Source organism: Eurypyga helias, unplaced genomic scaffold, assembly GCF_000690775.1.
Source record: "Eurypyga helias isolate BGI_N326 unplaced genomic scaffold, ASM69077v1 scaffold4139, whole genome shotgun sequence".
In the NCBI taxonomy this organism is placed as follows: Eukaryota; Metazoa; Chordata; class Aves; order Eurypygiformes; family Eurypygidae; genus Eurypyga; species Eurypyga helias.
The window spans coordinates 3,053-25,837 of NW_010273800.1; the positions used below are offsets into that span (position 1 = coordinate 3,053).

The window sequence follows — 22,785 nt, forward strand, 5'->3', positions numbered from 1 at the left end:
GATGCTGTGGTGAGAAGTGATTTGGTGGACCAGATGTGGATTTACAGTCAGCTTGAAATATCCCATTGAAAGTTACGTTTGCTGCATGTGTTAAGTACTACTGAATTTGAGGGCAAGAGACTAAAGGTCAAAAACGTGTCCTTCTTTTCTCCTCATCGGTATTCCTGATGTGGCTTTCAAGATTATCCAAAAGCACATGTTTGCAGGCACTATTGTTATTAAATATGACTTTTTTTCTGAGCTTCCTCGTGTAACCTCTATCAAGTGGGTCACACTGACACTCACAATAATGAGTCACGTCAACAGTAAATGCAAACCATATGTTTTTCCCCCCCCTTCTTTTACGCATGGCTTCTTGTTACTTTCTAAACGCTGACTTGAATTTAAACCCTGTTCATCACCTGAATGTATCTTTAGGGTGGGGAACTGTGTATTTGGAGGTTTCTGTCGAGAAACCAGAGCTTGATGTCATTACTTGCACTGTGCTAAAATAAGTTCTTTGCCGCAGATTTCCTGTGTAACCTCAGACGAGTCACTTAATCCTTTCTAATTTTTTTTGCCTGTTTTGGTTCGTCTGCCTGCAAGTGGGAATGTTGTAAAGCTTCCCCAAAGTACTGCAAAGCAGTTGCGTTGAAGGGTCTCATTTTGGGCGGCGCTCTACAGGCACGGAGTAAAAGATGCTTATGTTTGGGAACTAGGTACGCAAGGCGTAGGACGAGGAACAAGCTTGGTGGTGCTTTGCTCATACTCGCATAATATGTTTGTGACAGGACAGGGACTGGGAACAAAGGATTTTTGCCTAATGGGCCAAATACTGTAACCAATAAACCAGGCTTCCCACAACTTTTTCCTTTTAACTGGAGTGCCTACAGCGTGCCGTGTCATATGAGTGCTTTGAGTCACACAGGGCAAAGAACCTGTGGGGTTGGTCCAGCATCAGTGACAGCAGCAAGGGCTGTTGAGAGCTGTCCTCAGTTTCGGCTGTGGGCAAGTGAGTCACAAGGATTTACTAGTCATTCTGCTTAAGCATGGCAGTTGGCTTTCCCCTCACTGGCAGGTGGCCCTGGGATGCCCGTGTTGCTCTCCTGTCCCATCTCCAGTTGGCTGTTGGGGTGTTCATTTTTTGCGGCGGTGCTGGGTAAGGACACAGGACCGACGGGGGCCCTGTGCCCCAGCAATAGTAACTGGCCATGTGCTCTCTCTTTTGCTGAACATCCATAGCTGTGTACCTGCCCGTAGCCCATCAGAGCCGGGCAGCAAAATGATAAGCTAAGCTTAAACCTCATACTGGCGAGAAGTGAGGGAACATGGTATGCATACCGGAGAAAGCAGCACAGCTCAGTGCTTCCCCAGCTATGACTGGGGAGTGTAGTGTCTTCTATCCCCACCTCCCAGTTTGGAGACTGGGGCTGCCCATCTGGGGCAGGGGGTATCAATAGCACCTAGAGCATCCCTTTGCTGCCGTTCACAGGGTGAGCTTGGCATCCGTCCCAGTTTCAGAACCATTGGGAATATAGACTTGGAAGGGGAACAAAGTATTTGGTAAAAGGTGGAATCCAATCTGCGTGGCTGGAGAACATGCTGGTTTAAGGCACCAGGAAGGGAGTGTTGTACTTGCTATGTGCCAAGTCATTTGCCAGAGCTCGGGTGATGGGCAGTAACTGAGGCTGGAGTAATTGAAGTGCTTTTGATCATGTGCTTATATCCTATTTAATTTTGAAGTCAATTACTAGTGGTTTGACTTTTTCTTTTGGGAGGTGATTTAAAACTGTCCTGTAATATTAAGGCTGCAGTCTTGCAAGACGAGCACTTCTGAGTGCTGCTGAGCCGGATGGGCTGATACCCAGTAGTGTCATAGGCTTCCCGCGTTTGTTGATGTGGGTCTTTGAAGGTTTGAGGTTATGACAGTCACGTTACTAGCTCTGTCATTTCTCTAACTTTCTCTTTCTTTCTTCCCCCAGTGGCTTGACTCACGAGTCTCACAAGAAGGATGTGGAACAGGTCTACCTCCGCTGTTCTGAAGGGTCAATAGAGTGGATGTATCCCACGGGAGCACTCATAGTCAACCTGCGACCCAATACTTCACCTGCCTCTTACAAACATTTGACTGTTTGCATAAAACCCTTCAAGGACTCTTCAGGAGCAAATATTTATTTGGAAAAAACTGGAGAACTGAAACTCTTGGTCCGAGATGGAGGTCACAGCCCCAGTAAAGTATATTGCTTTGGCTACGATCAGGGGGGCCTGTTTATTGAGGCCACTCCTCAGCAGGACATTAGCAGGAAGATTACAGGCTTCCAGTACGAATTGATGAGCAAGGGGATAGCATCTGATTTGCACACAGTTTCTGGTGAGTTCTGGGATATTGGTCATATTTTCACGTACTGTATTGGATGCATAACAGATGGCTGAGTGAGTGAGTGGGAAAGCGGTTGGGTCTGAATTTCATGTGCTTTTAAGGACTTGTTTTATAAACAGGCTATTGCGGAAGAATTGATTTTTTTAAAAATTTTTTTTTCTTGTTTTTTGGAAGCCGGTAGCGTAGGCTAAATTCCAAATGATTTGTTGAGGGCTACATTGTGACCCATTCTCCCCTTGCAGGCGTGGGGTGAATCACAGGAGCTGGCTTTACCCTGCGGTGAACTCCAGTGGGCTGCAGAGTCTTGCTCCAACAGTTTTCTAACTACTTTTTTACTCAGTTTTTAAGACCTAGATGCATGTTTTGAATAATATACATTTAAACAAGGAGGAACTCCTTTTCCATGGTTTTTCTTTTTCCTCTGCTACTTGCTGACCTAAATATTGCTTTTTTTGTTTTTAAACAAGGAAAATGGTGTGTTCCTTCTTCAGCTCTGTCTATGACACTCTCTTGAGCATTACTGTGCCATGGCAGAGCTCTTCAACGCCATGACAATACTTTTACAGTGCCGGTGTTGTCTTCTCTCTCAACCGTTATGAAAAGCAAGTTTTATAGGGAGGAATTTTACGCTAAGAAAAAGCTTGTAGGGAGGGGGAGTGGACAAACTGAAAGAGCTTGCAAGCCTGCAGAGTCTGATACTAAATAGCAAGCTAAATACCATTTGGGAACAATAGCTCTAGGTGTAACCTAATTATGCTAATCAATTAGACAGTTTGAGAAGAAGAAAAACTAGCATTTGTGGAGGATGACAAGGGGGAAGGGGAAATTCTCTTTAGATAGGCAGTATCTGGTTCATGCATCTCCTCCATTCAGAATTGCCTCTAGCTTTTTATCCCCAAAACCAAGGAGGGGAGATTTCCAGAATAGCCTGAGGACGAGCAGGTCCAGGGTGGTTTCTCCCAGGTGACTAGGGAGGTTTCAAGGTTTGGGGATTATAAGTGGGGAAGCTGTGGTGGCAACCAGATTTCTCTTTGGAAGCGGTAGGGTGGGAAGGCAGCCCCACAGCCGGGTGGAGAGTCCTCACAGTACACTTGGGGTGACTTGGCCCAGGGTAGAACCTGGTGTAAAGTGAGCCCAAGGCGTAGGCTGTCTAAATTCTGTGGTAGTGATGCCATATGCTTTGCCTGAGATGCTACTTGATAAGCAGAGATGTGGCTAATTAACCTGCAGTTGTATCTTCTTGTCCTTTTTTGGGATAAGTCATTGCAGAAGTCGAGTTGCATGCTCTCCCCTCCCCTGGCTCCCTTCCACGCCGCCCTACTAGCCTTCAGATGTTGGCACACCAATTCAGACAGGGCTTTTTTTTTTTGTACAGCACTTAGTTGGGCTGAGGTGAGCAGTTCTTAACTCACCAACGCGTAGTCGGCTGAGGGCTGATGCAGTAGCCCCCATAACGGATAGATGGCGTGTTTGCCATTGAAACAAAAAGCTGTAAACACAAATAGCCAAATATTCAAGCTGCCTTCTTTGCTCTTGCCATGTATGCAACTTTGTAGCTCATTGCTGAGGGTTCTGCATTTAAGCTGACTTCTCTGCTTCTGCACTGTACAAGTGCTGCAAAAGTAGGGTGTCTGCTGCAGAGCTGTTTTCCCAGTAAGATCATTTCTGCAAAGATGAATATGCTGTGCAGAATGTTAGCTATGTAGTAAAATTCCATTGCAGAAGACATTAAATACATTGTTTAATCAGTTATTTGGAGAATGTTCCCAGATTCAGAGATTCCTTCTTTGACAGGCTGTGAGGATGGAGACGCAGGCAGGCTAGGGATTAGTCATTTAACAAGGGAAGTTGTATACTTTTTTTTTTTCCAAAATAAATTTGAAATTGCATTTGCATATGAGTAAAATAATATGCAAGAAATACAGCTTATCACTGCTGTTTGCAGTCTGCACATAGATATGGCTTCTCCCAAGCTTTGCTAAAATCAAGAGGCTTCAAGGCCAGGCTGGATGAGGCTTGGAGCAACCTGGTCTAGTGGAAGGTGTCCCTGCCCATGGCGGGGGGATGGAACTGGATGACCTTTAAGGTCCCTTCCAACCCAAACCCTTCTGTGATTCTAAGAGGACTCGCTGCTGGCACATCAGAAGCCGGCACAAACTGCTCTGTTTTTAGAATGCAGTGCTCTTCATTCCACATGAAACCTTGGAGATTTTTAAAGCTGATGGGAGTTTTCTTCAGAGACTTCCAGAAGTCAAACTGAGGACCGAATCCAATTACAGCCTTCCTCTTTGATAGGCATATTAAATCACTTTTTCTGACTGCTGTATTTTCAGCTGTAACAGACACTGGTTGAATTTCAGTGCTGTCTTATAAAACAACGTGGTGGCTTTCTGCTTCATGCGCCAAGTGTCTTGTTTGGACAGAAGCAGCTTTTTAATAGCTCATCACCAGAGCCTTCAGGGCAAACTAGGGACCTCTATTGTATTTTGAATTATTTCTCTTGCCTGTTTTTGGATCTCCAGGCTCTGGGGAGGGGCGGTGGGGGGTGAAAACATGATGAAAATGCCATACATGACTCCTTCCACTACTCAGTCAGATGAGTACTTTTATTCTCCTATAAATATCTGTATGTCTGGGGAAACTGCCAAATGGCTGCCTGGTGAGGCTTCTATAGAGCTAAACGTTTGGGACTCTCTGCAGTTCATGGGCCTCCTTTCTTCTGGAGCTGCTTCTAGTTTTGCTGTGAAACCTCCAAAGAAATGCCCTTTACTGAGCTGCTCGCTTGGAGGGAGGTTTACAATCCGTTGCCTCAAATCACTGGTGACTTCTCCATCAGAGACAGTGCTCAAGCCGGAGGCAAGTGCTGACCTTAAAAGAGCTGGAAACTGGATTTAAGGTTCTGCATTTCTCCCCAGCCGTACTTCTGTCCCTTGGCCACCAACGTGGCTTACGGTGTTCCGTGGCTGTTGCACGCTGGAAAAACAAGCCTGCTCGTCTCGGGGTTGCAGCCAGACGGGGTGCAGCGGTATGTGTGAGGAGATGAGGTGGGGGCTGCTGTTGCAGCGGGGCTGAGGCGCGCTGGCGGCGGTGGGTGAGGAGCCTCACGCACTGCCCGGCCTTGCTTGGCGCGGCCGCGCTTCGTCCGACAGCCGAAAGTCCAAGTACCGCGTTATTTTCTTACAGCCGGGTAGCAGGGGGTGACTGTCATAAAAGACCCAGGTGTGGGGCTCACTAATCCAGCCCCCTCCTTGCGCAATAACTGCACGCTAACAACTCCTTTCCCTAAACGGTGCGTTTGTTTCCCGGTGATAGTTATTGTACTCTGCCCTTGAGTTTACTCTCCCCTCCTAACCTGGCATCTCAGCTCTGATTAAAGAGCTTAAGTCATCTGTTTGATACTTTAATGACCTGTTGTGTCCTCAGAGTCCTGACATTGCAGGGTGCATCAACAAATCAGCAATGCTTGGCAGGATGCCTGTGGTTTAATTAGAAAACCTCAAGTTTTATTAGTTTACAGTCATTCTTTCCCACTTAATCAGAGTCTAGCAAATAATTCAGTAGAAAACATACACAGGTTCTGAATTGGCCTTTCCCTTTTCTTGGGAAGGTTGAATGACACAGTGCAGTCTTATATTTTTCCAGATTTTGGGGGTTTAATCCTTTTCTTGGCTCAGAGTCTGCCTTATCGCATTCTCTTAAGGCTTCCCTTGTAGGAAGTATTTGTTGTACACACATGTTTTAATTCAAATTGCTGAAATTTGGTGTGGGATGGGTTTTCCTCTGATAGTAACCCACAAAAAAGCGCATTTTGGGGGGTTTGTAGTTTCTGAAGCTGGGAAGAGGAGTGAAGGCAAGAACACTACTGGTTTATGCGTGTGAGTAGTCCCTAAGAGCCACCCTGACAATTCCAACATCTTGATGGGTTCATTCTCCACTTGATACCCAAAGTGATGGGTGACTGAAAGTGCTTTTGATTGCAGATTAGGTTTTGGTTCGGGTTGCTATATAATTCCCATCCACACTGATGGTCCATTAAGTTCAGCTCCTGCTTGCAGTCCTCTGAAGCCGGGTGTTTGCCCGGCTGAAGAACTGAGGCGTTGTGACATTTTGGCCCAAGGCCATTTGAGAAGCAGCAGAACTTGTTTAGGTTGTTGAATTCTGTTGATTCTAATCATTTCTGCTTGTGTTGGAAGGAAATACTCTGGGTCTCTGCTATACTGGCAAGTAAATGGAAGTTTTGGCAAAAGTGTTGTTTGACCATATAGTTCCTAGAAGTTTTCTGAAGATGTCGGCCCACATGAGCTTCCTGCCCAGCTGTAGTGGAGCGTCTGCCTGGTCTAGGTCTGCCTTGCAGCCCAGCAAGCGGCTTGGATTAAACTCCTATAAAAAGTGTGAAGGTCCCTTGAGAATCATTTGCTTTTTAAATTCTTCAGCTTCTGCTCAACTAACCTGAAACAAGAATCTGTAGGTTTGACCAAATGTTTTGAAAGCGAAGGTCAATCCTCTTCCTCCTCTCCCAGCAAACGACCTTTATTTTGTTACTAAAGTCTGTGTTTTGAGTGTGTTGCATCCAAGCTCTGGATCCTGCTTGCTGTAAGCTGTGTAGTTTGCTTTTCCCACTGCACACTCCTGGGGATGTCTGTAATTTGGTTGTTAGAGCTCAGGAGGTAAATTGAAAGCCCTTTCATTACCCACCCACTTTTGTGTAGTAAAGAAGTCAAACTTTAACAAAAATCTCCCTTTATCTTGATGGCATCTACCAACTTACTGCAGGTTCTAGTAACTGTTTTCTATGTTTTCTTTATTAATGCCAGGCACCTGGCTGAGAATATTAATAGATAGGAGGTACAGCACTCAAGTGGGTATCTGAAAAACCAGGCAAAACTGGATAAATCCAGTTAACTAATTAAGAAGCGTATTCAGCTATTTCCCGTATGCTATTAATTCACTGGCCTGAGAAAAGAGATTGGGAATTAAGAAAGCTCCAAAGTATTTGGGCTATGCCAGCCTTTCTACTAAGGATCAGCTTTCTGAAGCACCCCTCTTAACTTTTGATCTTTAATGCAGGCTGGGTTTGGCAGAAGTGGGGCACCAAGCTGCTCCATCTCCTCAGGTATTCTCCCAGAGCCCTGTTGTCATTGCAGCTCGTAGGCTCCTAATCGCCTGCTTTCATAGAATCATAGAATGGTTTGGGTTGGAAGGGACCTTAAGGATCATCCAGTTCCAACCCCCCAGCCATGGGCAGGGACACCTTCCACTAGACCAGGTTGCTCCAAGCCTCATCCAGCCTGGCCTTGGACACTTCCAGGGATGGGGCATCCACAGCTTCTCTGGGCAACCTGTTCCAGTGCTTCACCACCTTCTCTGGGAAGAATTTCTTCCTGATATCTAATCTAAACCTCCCCACTTTCAATTTAAACCCATTACCCCTTGTCCTTTCCTCTGGTGTCTCCCAATTTTTTTTTTTTTTTAACTGTTCTTGGTATCCACATACGGTGCTAGGCCTTGTGGCCTGGAGCAGCGGATGTGCTGGTGTGTGTTTCACTCCTTGCCGGAGTGGAATCAGTCTTGTTTCTGTCCCGGCGGCCGGTGAGCCGATGCTGTAGCTGGCGTGCCCGCTCTGCCCAGGTATTCGCAGTGTGGAAATTGCGGTTGGCATTCGCAGAAGAGGTGATGGAAAGAGGCACTTGGAACACTTAAATTGAAAGTCCCCATGACCTTTACGCTTAGCACAGCTTCTGCTTGAGTCATTGTGACCATCTGAGGTGTTGGCACTGTGCTGTGTGGCAGGGGTGGGAGCAGCGCCCTGGGCTGCAGGCTGGGATATTCCAACACCCGCCATGAGATGAGAAAAACAGCTTGACTTGTCTTTTTCCCCTCCCCAGTTTCTGCACAGGATATAAAACTCTCCTACCTCTTGGGGTTAAGCAGTGTTAGGGGAAAAGCAAATCTGAGTAGAATCTGGTTAGATTTGCCCAGAGGAGCGGAATTGATACCGCGCTCCTCCCAGCAGCCTTGGTTGACGAAACGCGCAACCAAACTGAGCTCATGGTGTCTGGGTGGCGTGTAAGGTAGGCTCTCCCTTTGCTCGTGTTCTACATGCTTTATCTCTCTAAAGGGTCAAGTTTTAAGCAAGTTTTAAGAGAAAACCACCAGAAAACAGCCTTAAAGTGCAGTTCTTCAAAAATACACTTCACTTATTGGCCTTACCAGGGACCATTTTGACGCTCCTGCTTTAGGATACGTTATTCTCTGAAGTCTTTGTGCCCAACCTCCCTGCAGGAAGGTCTTCTGTAGTAATTTCACATCTTTCCCGTAGTAAACAATCTCAGAAAACTAGATACAAAGTACCTGTTTATGAATGAAAACACAGCATTCCCTGACTCCATATGTATTTGAAAAAACACGTTTTAAGCTAGTTTTTGAGGTCATATCACTGAACTGAGTGTCATGAGTCAACTTCTGAATTGATCAGGCTGGCTGCTGTAAAACAGAACCTGGAGTGGGATTAATTTTGAGGAGCTAGAAACCTGCTTTAATTACTCATGTGCCTAAAGTGGTCAGATTTGCAGCAAATAATTGATGGGGGAAATAGTTTGAGAGCAAAGTTTCTGAATTTATTCTTGTGTGAAATGATGTCAGTGCAGTTCTGAAGCTCGAGGAAAGCATGTGCTCTTACACTTACATGATGTTAAATTGAGCAAAGGTGACATGTTTTTGGGATCTGAGCCTCAATAAGGTGAAAAACGTAGAACTGAGAAGCCTTCATCTAAAATAAACCCCAAACCTAACAAAATTGGAGGAATGCCCTAATTTAATCGCTTTTTTTTCCCCCAAGAAAATGAGTTTGACAGCAGTCTCCTCTGGCCCTGCTTGTCCTTTGATGTTGCCAGGGCAGTAGTTGTTTTTGCAGTGGGCAGAGGAGGTGACAATGGAGCCGCAATGATAAATACACAGCTGCAGGGGAGAGGGGGTAAGAAAATAGCTTATTTTTGCTAGACTGGCCACGAATGCCGTTAGCTTATTTCTCAACTCAGTGGGCAGTCAAAACCAATAAGCAGTCAGGTGTATTGTCCGGGCAGCTGGGGCTCTGCTTTGCTCTGACCTTTATGTATTGCAGAAGATAGTCCCACAAACAGATTTGCAATCCAGCGGAGTTGCTTGGCAGTCTTTAATAATGCTCTGTGCTTGCTCTGCAAAACTGTTTAGTTTGCTAATTCCTGAGGCTGTAGTTAGAGAAGGGATGGGAGGGCGGGGGAACTGCATTCCTCTTCCCGCCCCCCACCTTCCCCAAAGAGTAAGAAATTTACTGAGACATGGGCCAGATTTTTCCTGTGATAGGGCCTTGATTTGCACGACAGAAAATCTCTTTTGCGTTAGTCTGTTTCATAAGCCAGAAAATAGACAGTAATACTGCACGGGTACTTGGAAGCTACCCTGGAGCCAAAGCTGTGATATACCAAATCTGACCTTGGGAGGCTTGATACTGGGTCAGAAAAGCTGCCACCGCATGACAAGCAGCTTTGATCCAGCGTTAACTTTGGCTGCTGATTCAAGTTTGTGAAAGGGTTTTCTTTGGGGGGGTTGTATGGGCACCTTCGGAGGTATCTTTCTGCATCGCTCTGACTCCTATATGGGGTTTGGGCACTGACTCCTGCAGCAGGCATAAACTTATGTGTTTGCTCGTGTCCTTTCTGGGTCGAAGCCCTGCTTCTGGGGAAACTTGTGGTGGTTGTTAGTGCTGGGTTGTGCACGTGAGCCTGGATTTCCATTGCCTGAAGTCCCTCAGCATTGTTCCTGTTTGTGTAGGGTGCACCTCTGCCCCAGCAGAACTGTTAGCAGCTTTACACCAACCTCATCTGGGTCTAAGTGGAGGTGAGAAATTTAGGGGGGAAAAAAAAAAAGGTCCAGACTTATGTAGAACTGGTAAAGGATCTTAATGTGACAAAGAAATGCGTTTTGTTAAGTGAGAAAAGGTGTATATGTCTTAAAGCTTTTCCTGTTACAAATGGGAAACCCTGAGTAACTTTTTTTGGGGTTACTGAGCAATGTTTGCTGGGTGAGACGTAGCCCTTCCACAGTCACCCTCAGGAACAGGCTGATCCAGTGAGCATGGTTTTAAAATGAAAACTGGCCTTGTTCTTTCAAAGCTCTCCCACATACCAGAAAGAAAGCGATTTCTAGAAACAGGAAGAAGAAGGAACTGTGTGGATGTGAGTGTGTGTATGCTACCTGTTTTTTCTTACTCTTCTTTTTTTTTAAGACTCACTTCATCTTTGATCTGTCATTACTCCACTTTCCGGGTTTAACTTTAACCAGCCACTTGTTACTTAATTCTATTCCCCTGCTCCGTAGGAGGCATTAATGGACTGGACCGAAGAGGAGGGTGTTGGGGAGGCTGTGCGCTCCTGGCAGGTACCCAGCCTGGTAGTAGGCGCAGGCTCCCGCCTCTCCTTTAGCCCTGGCAGGGGCAGAGGGAAGCTCGGGCACCAGAGCCATGTGCCTGGCTGCTCAGGTTCCCCAGGGCACGGGGTAAAACCCACCTGACTTCTTCACCTTCTGCCCTGCAAGCACTGCATGACATGGCCGAGTGCTTTGGTACCCTCACAGACAAAACCAACAGGAAATCAAACAATAAACAATCAATCAATCAACAGACAAAATCACAACGTGCCTATAACTGTGTTTTCCTACATCTGATTTGTGTGTGCTTTTTCAAGGCTTTGGAATTACATTTTCTTTAGAAGAAAAAAGAAGTGTTTTCTGAGTGAATGTTAGCAGGGATGAGCCAAACCCTAAATCTCTGGGAGTTTTCAGTCAGTAGAAATAGTTGCTGTGGCCCTGTGCTGCTGGGGGGTAGGTGGGCAGTGGGGAGGTATGATGCTGCAGCTCCCTGTGCTGGCGTGGGGCAGCCAGGAGAAAGGTCCTGCCTCAGCCCGTCCTCTGCTGCAAGCCCGGAGGAGACCAGAGCGGTCCTGCAACCATCCGCAGGCACCTCTGACTTCCAGCAACTTGGCCTGTCCGGTGTTTACCATTCCTAATCCCCCTTGGGCAGCAGTGGTAGGTTTGAGGAAGGGGAGAGCTATTTTCTGTGAGATAAACAAATAGATCTATTTTTTTATGGCTTTATATTGGTGTCCTGCGCACATACAAAAGAAGGATTTCCCAGCACGTACCTTGCTGGCTGCTTTTCTCTCTATTTGCAGTTAGGAAGGGGGAGGGAGAAAGCAAAGTGAAGGCAGATGACTGCAGATGCTGCCTGCGCAGAAACATGGACTGGTACAGTTGTAGAGACACTTCTTGTTTGCTGGGCTCTTTCTTTTCTGCTGCAATTCAGACAGAAGGAATTTAACTGAAAGTTTGATCTGCTGAATAGGGCTTTTTGGACACAGTACGTTGCGGGCTTGACTGTAACCGAGGATTTTTATAGTGCTGGTGATGCAACGGGTAAGTGTAGGAGCTCAGCTGGGAGCTGGCACCGATCCCGTTGCCATTACATCGCTGCCCACCCCGGCACAGAAGTTTTGCCCTGGCAGCATGGCAGCCCAAAGCCCAGCGCTGCTCTTTGAACGCTGCTCTGGGATCCAGAGGGTGGGGAGGGTCAGGGTAGGGATGGAGACTGAGGAAGGAAGGGAGACGGTGTCTGGGACAGGCGTTACTTTTTCCTGATGGAGCAATAAGCAGCCGGAGGGGGTGGGACAGAAAGAAATGTCTTGAAGATACGACACTTCTCAGAATTTCTCCTGGGTTGATGCAACTTGTGCATGGGCCTGGAGGTAGAGTTTAATAGTGTCTAATGCTGCTTGGATAAAAACTGCACTGTGGTTTTTTCATTCCTCTTTAAAAAAATTTAAACAAATGGCTGTTTGTGTTTCTAGCTGACCTTTCAGCTCATTTGTTAGAATGGGTGCTACATCTTGGAACAGCAAAAAGGCATTGACTCTGCAATCTCAGAGGGTCCTTACGTGCTCTGTAGCTGCTGAGCCAAGTTTCATTTTGAAAGCTGTTGCAAATGGAGCTTGCCTAGTACCAGGTCTCTTCCTCACACTGTTTGCAAAATAGTCATCTTTGGTGCTTACGGACTTTAATACCCTCTTGGAAGACATTTCTGTGAAAAGATAAATTTCTGGTTTATGGTCTCTTGTCTTAACATTTCTCAGAACACAAAGGTCATCACATCTCTAATGGTGAGGTTTACAATATGCTTTTTTTATCCTTTCTTTGCAGGAAGGAAGTGGTATTAACTCAATTCTCTTGGCACAATCCATGCCACAGCATATGCAAGTCTGCATTTCATTAAACTTATTTGCAGGTTTAAATTGTTCTTGGCCAGTGTCCGTATTTTCCAAGTTACTTCTGGAAATTTGTACGTATGTGCAAGTTGAACTGAATGTTAATGAGCTAAGGCAAGGAACTGGAGCTGACACTTTCTTTTCTGAAGAGGTAAAATCACCAAAATCCCAGCTTCACATAAGGAAGGCAGGGGAGAATGTCCATTGCAGCATCATGATGTTGGTCCAGCTGCTGAGTCACCATCTTGTCTCTTACCAAATCTTGGCTGTGTTCTGGCTGTAGGAGAAGGGAATCTTTTGAGTTTTGTGTCTTTGCTCATGATCCTTTTTCTGAGCTGCCTTTCCTGCTCAGCACATGGTCTCAGATAAACTTTCTAGCAAATATGGGGATGAATTATTCTGCCTTCAGAAGAGCACTAAAGTGTCAGCATTAACCTATCCATTGAAGAAGCACAGCCCCTTCAGACCCCATGTCTGAGGCTTATTAAGCCAAGGGCTGGGAGTAGTGCAAGTCCAGCTCTCGTGTTTGCTCCCTGACTCGGCGTTTTCCTACTGACACGCACTGGAAAAAGTGCAGTGCTTGCAGAAAGCAAGCTGTGTAATCCTATCCCGTTCTAAGACAGGAAGACCTTGTAAAACAAAAGAGTGATGAGCGAGCTCCTCGGTGTGTTGTGACTGGATGTCAGTAACTTCCAGCCCAGCTGCGGGGATGCTCTGCCACATCTGGCCGCATTCTCCCTCTGCGTGGCTGCAGGTATTGTGTTCAGTGCAGGCGTGCTGGGTGCCGCTCTGCCGGCCTGAGCTCCCAGCTAGCGTGCTCATTTTAGAGTTGAGGTGCACTGACGTGCAGACACACTGATGTAGTCTAGATGGTGTTTCTGTGTGGGCGGTGTGTTTTGAGGTTGAATGTTATTTTGGCTTACTCAGGAAGAGCGTTCTGAGGGGGTGAGGAAAGTTGAAGGTGTATCGAGAAAGGAGATGACTAGTTGCAGCCTGGTAAACCAGAGTGGTTGTCAAATTCTTGTCCACCTCCACTGCAAAGTAGCAGGTCTTTTCTTTGGGATATGGGCTGAGAGAGGTTTTCTCATGACACAAGTGTTGCTTCTTCAGAGAGGAAGCCTAGGCCAACTTAGGAAGAAATAATTACAAGGATGTATTCTACTTCTTAATTAGTTAAAGCAGAATCAGAGCAAGATTTTTTTTTTGTCTTGCTCATACGATGTTTGCCCTTAAACACTTGTCTCCCAGCTAAATCACTGGTCTGGTAATCAGTTGAGACATAGGCATAGTAATTTCTGCTTAGCACTTCGAAAAATGACTGAGAAATGCACAATCATTGGAGAAACCCCATTTCTATTTTTATAGTTTGCTCTCGGGAGTCTGTGCTCCATGTTTCCAGGAAGGGAACCCATCTGATGATGCCCTTTCCAGTACGGTTGCAATTGCAGAGCTGCCAGCAAGAATTTCAGTGGTGTGCTTGGGTGTTTTTTTTTTGTTCCATATGAACTAGTGCTGATGTCAGGCTGAGGGCTTTCATCTGGGAGACAGGTCTGCTGTGGCTGCACACTGGTACGGCTTGAGGTGCTGCGATATGGGCCGGCTTAGCTTAAATCAGCCTGGTCTGTGACGAGACCCATTTGAATGTCTTCTGCTGAGCGTGCAAGAGGGAAGACTGCTTGTTTTAATCGAAAGATTTAAACCTAGAACTAACAGAAAATAATGTTCCAGTCCTGCCTGGGCCTCCTCTAGTTTTTGATACTTAAAAGGTCCAATTGCTCTTCAAAGGATTATTCAGAAATACTAATGTGTGGGTGATGTGTGCCATGGAAACTGGAAGCACAGATAAACCAGCTCTGCGTTTCCCTCCCCCACCATCCACACCTCTACCACACCGCACGCGTGTACGAGTTTCTTCATAAAACCAAAGGGTATTCCTCGGTAAAGCGGTTTTCTGCAATTACTTTGTGTTGAACATTTTCACTTCTGCTTAAAGGGTGCCTCTCTTCCTGTGCGTGCTGCCGGAGCAGAGTGGATGTGCAGCAGAGCCTGCCCGGAGACGTAGGGTGATGGAGAAGGTCTTTTGGGCTCAGTAAGTGGAGCTTTGGGACAGTGTGTAGACACCTGCAGCTGGGTTCATCTAGTCTTGGTAGCTATGAGGTTGCGGAACGTGTTGATAAGATTCAGGGCAGACGGAGGAGACTTGTGGGTTGGAAGCTGGTTTTGGGGTAGGGTAAGGTCAGTCAGACCCATGGGTGGCTGTTGAAATACAAATGTTTCAAAACAAGATGAGGCCCATTCATGTGGTTTCTGTGATGCCTGCTGCCAGAGCCGGCACGTCTCACTTTGAGCGTGTCCTGCAGGGAGCTGTCATCCTAAACCACGACGTGGCCCTTGGAATAACCCCCATCCCCTGTTGTCAGGGGTTAGAAGCATTGCGTGCAAATGTTGCACAGCAGATGAGGAAGCGCTGGGGTTGTGGGTGCTGGGAGAGGACGGCAACACCCACCCACCGCTCTCGAGGCAGAGGAGACTCATGCTAAACTGCAGTGCTAAAAGTGCACTTCAATCCATCCCCAGTGTTGGAGGAGATCCTTCTTGGACAATTCAGCTCCCTGATGCAGGCTGGGCCGGAGACCTTCTGGATGGAGCTCATGGCATCTCCTCGGGGCATGTCCATCGATTCCCGAGCGTTTCTGCCTCCCCGCGTAGAGGACCAGCGGTGTGTTTGACAAATCTGTTGGCCAACAAGTGCAGTCTATTGTTAGTATCGCCACGTCCTCCTCGGTAACATCAGGTTCAGAGGGCAAATCGCTCAAAGCAGCTGGGACATGACTGCTGGCTTGTGAGGAATGGTGTAATTACATCTCCCTCTGCGGGGAGGTGAATAGGGAGGCCTTTGGAGGCACTGGACTTGGGGGGTGGAGGGAGAGGGCTGCCTCAGGTTACTTCAGGTCAGGATACTGTCAAAATCCATCAAAGGCATTCCCAGGAGAGTCGGCAGCCGACGTGCACAATGCAGGCTTTATGCCACCGGCGGTGGAGCTGAGTTATAGGCATCTGGGCTTTAGAGGACTTGAATAAAACGTTGCTTTTCTCTTTTTTTTTTTCTCACCCTTCCCCTGCTGCTGTATGAATTAAGGCTCTTTGGCTTATGGAGTTTAAAGGAATTAGAGCAGCTGACGTTGATGTTGTTGTTGCAAGTTCATAGACTTGCTTTTGGACGCGAGAACCTGGGCAGCCCTCGAGACATCCCCAGGGAGTCGGGCATCCGGCAAACACAGCCGTCTTGTTTCGTAACTGCCGGTTTCCCCAGAAAATGAACATCTTCACCTGCTGTGCAGGAGTGAAGTGCTTTTCTTTTTTTTTTTTTTTGTTTTTCTTTTTTTAGTTACAAGGGTGCCTCCCGTGTAGCCTGAGGTGTGTGTAGTTTTGGCCAACTGATGGAGGAGAACACCTGCCGCCCGATCCCAGAGCGCACGGGTGCCGAACTGCAGCTAAAATCACTAACTCGCAGCACAAACACACAGATTCCTTAATGGCCATGATTCAGAAGAAAGTGTCGGCACTGCCTCCTCCTAAGGATTTTGTTTCTTTTATGAGACTGTATAGGAATGAAGCTTTGGTTGTAGGAGTGAATGTTATTTGCTTTTTAATGGTCCATTTACCTCGGCAGTAATCCTTCACCACGTGCTTTCCATCTGTGCTTGCATACCTTGCTTTTGCCACTTGCAAGATATATTTGATACTCTGTGAATGCAGATGTGGGAGTTGTTCCACAGAAGAGGGTTTCTGTTCTTCGTATGTCTGATACTGCAGTGATGGGTGGTGGTAAATGGTTGTTAAATAAGCTTGCGTGCCTCCAAACTGCTGTGAGTCAGCATGGATCTGAAGTAGGTTTTAAGTAATGATCTAGTGTGAGCAACGCTGAGCACTTTTAATTTCCTTTTGCATTTAAAAAGGATGCAGGATTTTGCCCAGAGCCCACAATTAAAATGATTTGGTTCTGTGTATACGTGGATGTTTGTTCATTTGATTTATTATCATGTCGGTCTATTTAAATGGAAGGAACCACTTTTAAAGTATTTTGGTTTTCATCTTTAATGCTGTTGCTTGCGTTGCACTCCCCTTGAGAACAAAAATGGCTTAGTCATTTTGGTTTTTTCAATTTTCTGATGGGGTTGGATGAACTACAGAGATGTCTGGCCTAAACCAAGGCTGTTTTCGCTCAGACTTTAAAAGGCCAAGATGCCTTTTTATTATTAGATCTTTGCAGAACAAAATATCTGAAATCCAGTGTCTGAAATCCAGCTGTGGATTTTGAGGGTGTCCATCAGCTGTGCTTTGTTTTATAGCTTCCATCCATGTGAAAATGCTGTAGGATTTGTGCAGGTTTGCAGGTTCCCTCCATTTGATTGATCTAACTCAGGTCCAGACTTTGGCAGAGGGAGGCTGGGGAAGAGGGGCTTTGCCCTGGATGAATTTGGTAGGTGCCATGAATGAAAAAACTCCATAGCAGGATGTTACGTGTCTAATATAATTTGTCAGATGAAACTCGGATGTTTGGTCTAGTCACTAATCAAAATCTCTTGAGTCTAAAAATTAAAATATCTTCGGACTGAATTTATTTTAGTACTCAAATTAGGTCCAGGCTTTGGCTGGCTCTGGATTTGTCATGATAGTAAACAGTTTCCATACTTTTCCAAAAAGGAGAGCTGAAGTGGTATGTGGGGGAAAGTAGGATGGCAAAGGCTGACTTATTTCTAAAGGCTTTGGGGGCATTCAGACTCAAATAAATGGAAATGCCCGATTGACCCAAATGCTTTAATAAAACTATTTTGCCTATGCCTTGTCTCTTCTTTTGGAGCTTTTTAACCTTCTTGAATTATTCCTTCAACTATCCCTGCCCAGAAATGTGCATTTTACATTATCTTTAATCCTATTAAACAGCGTGTTACACTGTGTATTAATCATCTGACTGGAGCAAATCTGGCGGATTTAGTTCAATAATCCTTCTTTCTGGATCACTGCCTTTCTGGGACCTTGGAAAAAATAAGAGATTTGCCGTGTCTTACGTTAACGAATGGCTTGTGCCGACTAATGGAGGAAGGCTAATCGCCGATCTTCGCGGGCACCAGCTACACGTTGTTTAGACTAATTTAAATCTACTTCTTAGAGCAATGGATAAACTTCTCCGGGAAGCGCGTGGGGGTGAGAGGAAGGGTGTGACTATTTGGGAATCGGGTAACTGTTTTCAGATGTTGAGGTTCAAAAAACTAAACTTTTTGGGGGTGGGGAGAAGTGGGGCAGCTTCAGCTTGGGGTTTGATCGTGGACTGGCTGATGAAATAAGCGGTAGCTCCGGTCCCTCGCCTCATCTCCAGCCTGAGCCCTGCTTTGCCGTAGGCTTTGCCTGGATGAATCCAGGCAGAGCGGCATGCCTGGTGAGGTTTGGGTTTTGTGAGTGATGCTGGAGTGCCGCTTCAAGGTGACATCAAGTGAAAGACTGGGCTTTGCTCCTTGGGGCTGCCAGCGGACAGGCTGAATGAGCATCCTGGGCAGGGCAGAGCCTGACGGCAAGCAGATTCCTGGACTCAACAGCGTGTTACAGAAACATCTGTACTGACTACAGTACCTTCTCCACAGAAATAGCTGGCTGAGTACAAAGAGGAGCCGCATTCTTGCATTGATTAGATTAGTGCAGATATCCAAATGTTTCCAGCAGTACAGGAAATGGTCTTTGTGCCGCTGGAGCTCCAGCAGATATGGGATAGGGTTTCTGCTTTGCCTCGACACCCTCAGACACATGTGCTGGGGTTTTTTCCTCCCCTCTTTGCCTCCCCCACTCTGTAACCTCCTGGATCTTTGATGTGGTGCTAGACTAACCGGCTTGTGAAATAGCCCAACAACACGATACAAATTGTCAGAAAGAAGCTTTGCCGTCAGAGTTTAAAAGGCACATGATCTTCAAAGGCTTTCCAGAGCTTTGAATTTACAGTGGAGCACGCTGCAAACGCACCCCGTACCAAAACATCCTTTGCATAAGCGCAGCGAGTGGGGGGGGTGTTTGCTAGATACCGTATCCCGGCAGGAGCGTTGGAGGGGTCCGTGTTCCTGCTTAAGTACAGAAACCTTGTGGCGGCTGGGGTCAGCCTCCGTTTCTTGTGGCATTACTGATGCCCGCCAGGTCTTTGGGCCTCTGGTCCCTGTGGTGTGTGTGTGCGTGGGTAGGCGTGTGCCCTGGTTTGGGTTAATTTAAATACCCGTTTATTTACCTACTGTCATCTGGTCCTTTGCTAATTCTGACCCTTTCTCTCCAGCTCCCTGCCGACCTTGCAGCGATACAGAGGTCCTCTTGGCTGTCTGCACTAGTGATTTTGGTGAGTTGTTGCCTCCCCCTTCCCTTCTCCTCCTGGGCAGCTCGCTTGAATGCGACATCCCTACACATGGATGGACACCTACTGCTGCTTGGCAGCTTCCGCCAGCAGTACCTGCGGCCTAAAGGGGCTGGGGGTGGTGGTGGGAGGGGCCCTGGGTGCGAGGGACCTCAAAACCTTGTGCCCAGCTGGCACTTCCCCGGGGTGGACAGAGAGTGATCCCGCAGCCGCAGTGGGAAGAGAACATCTAAGACTTGGGTGCATCTAGGAGAGGCCTTTACTTGCTGCCCTAAAATGGACTATTGCCGAAAGGCCAAGCGTTTCAATAATTCCCCGTGCTTCCCTTTTTAAAGTGGAAGTTAATATTAGCTGGTATCTGTGATCGCTGAAGAACAGAAAGTACTCTGTCAGGGGGCATCTTCTTGTTAGCACTCTGTCATGATGGATGCAATTTTTTTAATGTAATTATTTCTGTGTCTAGTATGTGGGTGCCCTTTGCTGGGCAGTTTGCAAATACAAACTGTAACAAATACAAATATATGCTGGAGGTTACCAGTGTAAACTTAATTCTAAAAATAACAAGCGACCAAAACTGGGGCTGCTGTAGTGAAATCAGTTCCCCTTGAACTGCCTGCTTGCACGGGGCTGAGTCTGGACCTGGTTCTTCCAGAGGGGTTTTGCGTAACTGTTCCTTACGGCCTTTTTCTGTTTCCAGTGATCAGGGGCTCCATTCGAGATGTAACGAACGAGGCAGAAGAGCAAGAATCCATAATTCACGTTGGTGTCAACAAACTGTACCGGCAGAAGAGCAAAGTCTTTCAGCTCACAGGGGAGAGTGGGAACTGGCGAGGACAAATAAAGACCCTCCTGGAGTGTGGGGTGAAACCAGGAGACGGAGACTTCCTTTTCACGGGACGCATGCACTTTGGGGAGGCCAGGTTAGGCTGTGCCCCTCGTTTTAAAGACTTCCAAAGGATGTACAAAGAGGCAAAAGACAAAGGGCTAAACCCATGTGAGATTGGCCCAGATTGAAGTCCCCTGTTTGGCTGAAGATCGTTTCTAGAGTTTGGCCGGGAATATTTCCTGGCCACGGTGAAAACTCTGAACGAAAACGGTAACTGAGAGCATGGACAGATGTGGAGTGCAGGCTGAGACCCCGCAGGACCCATCTGCAGCCTGCGGTGCTGTTAGACTAATGGAAGCAACAGAGGTACGAGCTCAGAAGGCTGCCAAGCGAGCGAGGCTGGATTTTTAACCAATCTTGTCCTTACGAATTAAGTTATTATATTTTTTTAGTGACTTCCTTAGGAAAACAAACAAAGAAAACTCCCATGTCTTAATAAAAAACCCAAATGAAAGCCAACATGCCTTTGTATCTTTTTAATACTAATTTTTAAAAATGTCTTAAGCTGATGTAGCATTTGGTATGGCGTATTCTGTATCAATGGCCAAGAATGTGATAGAGCACGGTAAAACATCTTAACATTGATGCTTTGTAAAAAGCTTGGTGTACAATTCAAAGTTGTTTCTTATGACAGAAATTTATGGAGCCAAACTCTTGTGTCTGTGTTCTTTTTTTTTTTTATTTGAAAGAATGTACAATCGCCGCCTGCAATTTTTTGTCCAGGCTGGCAAATTCTTTCCATTCCAGAGAAATAAAGGTCCCTGGATTTGACACATGCTGTTTAAAATCTTTTTTTTTTCTTCTTCTCCATAAGGCTGATCTCAGCTAGTCCAGATGTGCTCATAGATCAGTTCTGGGCTGCTCACTTATTTTGTGGCTTCTCTGAGCAGAAACAGAGTTCCTGTGAGGCACTGGGAACCGCAGTGTGTTTCAAAGGGGAAGCGGGAGCTATTTTTGGAGATTTTTAGACACGTGTCCAGGCAAGGCTCTAAGTGTTCTTCTCTCTGATGCCTATGGGGTTATTTTGGGAACAGCTCCAAAGAGCAGGCTGCCCCTTCATGCTTAGCTTGAAGCTTTTAACCGTGCGGGCTGGTGGCTTGGCATGAGGCGGATGTTCCCGGGGGACAGGACCAGGACCCCTTGTGAAAAATAACCGCTTTAGTAAGGGTGGGCCACTTTTGCAGGCAGCGTCCTGTGGGTGGTACAGGAGTTTTCCCCCCCTTGTTCAGTCCCATTGTCCCCCGCAGTCTGCAGGGCATCACTTCAATAGTACCTTCCCAAGGGTTTTTAACCTCTTGCCCATATTCGTTCTCCAGTGCTTTCTGCTGCCCCAACTTTTATTTGAGGTCATCAGGTTCTGTAAATTAAAAGTTTCCACTTGGTGACTCTCTTCTGCCTCTCCCCTCATATCTCCTTCATGTAACTGTTGTTTCTGAGGCTCAGGGAGGGAGTCTGGAGTGACTCGGAGGACTGTCTTCCTGGGTAGATGCAGGAAATTCTACAGGGGATGGGACAGAGATGTCCCATGAGAATTACTGGGGGTAAAAAATGCAAAGTTACACCAAAACACTGGCCTGAAGTGGGATCAAAATCCCTCTGAAAGTATTTCTGTAGACTTCTCTCAGCAAGTTTCATTCAGCGGGCCTGTTGGAGAAGGGGAGTTTCCTTTAGCTGTGCTCAGATGATCCTGAGAGGCTCTGGGAGGCCGTGACTACTTCTGCAAAGACCTCTGAACCCCATTTAGCACCCGTCTGTCTGCTGCTTTGACCCTGTCTGCCTTCCCGCCCCCTGTAAGCAAAGCACCAAAACCATCAACCTATTCTCGGTGGTTCAAGGTTGCTCCCATCCCACTTTGAGTTTTAAGAGAAATTGGTCAGGATCAGAGGAAGGAGGAATGGTTCTCTCTTGGTCATCAAGCAAACCCGTCTCCAACCCCTCTCCTGCAGCATTGTTTCTACTTCCAGGGATCTCAGCCCAGCTTTTTGTAGGCTTTTAAAAATGATTCTGTGATTCAGCACGGAGGTAACTCCCGAGGACATCTCAGGGGGTGTTTCAGGAGCCCAGTACCTAACCTCTCCTCTCCTCTTGTGCTTCATGAGCTTTTTCCAGAGCAGAGTGGCTGCTGGCAGGCTGAGGAGGGGAGAACAACGTGTTCCCAGAATTGTCTCCAACCTGCCCACTCTCCTCTTCCTATGCAAGGCTGAATTAAATGTTCAGCCAGTATTTCTAAGGACAGTGCTAGCAAAATACAAACAGTTAGTGAGGCTTTGGCCCCACAGTTCTAGGTTTGGCTGCAGTTTGATCTTTCTGGAGGTTTAAATTGTTTGTTGACTCTTTTTTTTTTTTAAATATCCTCTGAACCACACCTGGAGCCGAGCACTTTCTTTACTCCAGTGTCTTCTTCGCCTACCCAAGGAGGAACAGGCATGTGCTTTCCTCTACTTCCACTGATATTGGCCGTGTTCCCTGCTGAATTGCTCTACCCCGAGAAGCTCCCTGTGCCCTGTGAGCTCCATGGAAGTCCTTGGCAGGGGAGGAAATACTGCCCTGCTTATTCTTGCTCTGCTTCAGCTGCACCACAAACTGCTGAGATGCAGTGTTGGAGTGCTTGGTAGTTGCTACATATCCATCACACTGATGGTGCTTGCACACCTACAATTACAGAGTGCCGGAGGGAGTGGCTGGATGAGCAATAACCCGGTTCTTTAATCAAAGTGGCATTAAGATCTTGCTCTGCAACATGTTCTCCCTGCACTCCACTTGTCCCTGCCTTGAGCCTTGCTTGCTGCAGCATCCCAGGTTGGCTGATGTGCATCATCCCCAGCCAGTCATCAGTAATTGCGGGAGTTGCTCCCGG

The 22,785-nt window shown here is 46.7% G+C and overlaps 1 protein-coding gene across 1 annotated transcript; it reads left to right on the plus strand.

Moving 5' to 3' along the window:
• Window positions 1-1,961: 1,961 nt before the first annotated feature.
• Window positions 1,962-20,699, plus strand: METRNL (meteorin, glial cell differentiation regulator-like; the record flags this gene model as incomplete). The annotated part of the gene is made up of 3 exons (XM_010159600.1): window positions 1,962-2,350; window positions 18,968-19,027; window positions 19,740-20,699. Coding segments are annotated over 3 exons (766 nt in total), but the record flags the coding sequence as incomplete, so codon positions are not given.
• Window positions 20,700-22,785: the final 2,086 nt, after the last annotated feature.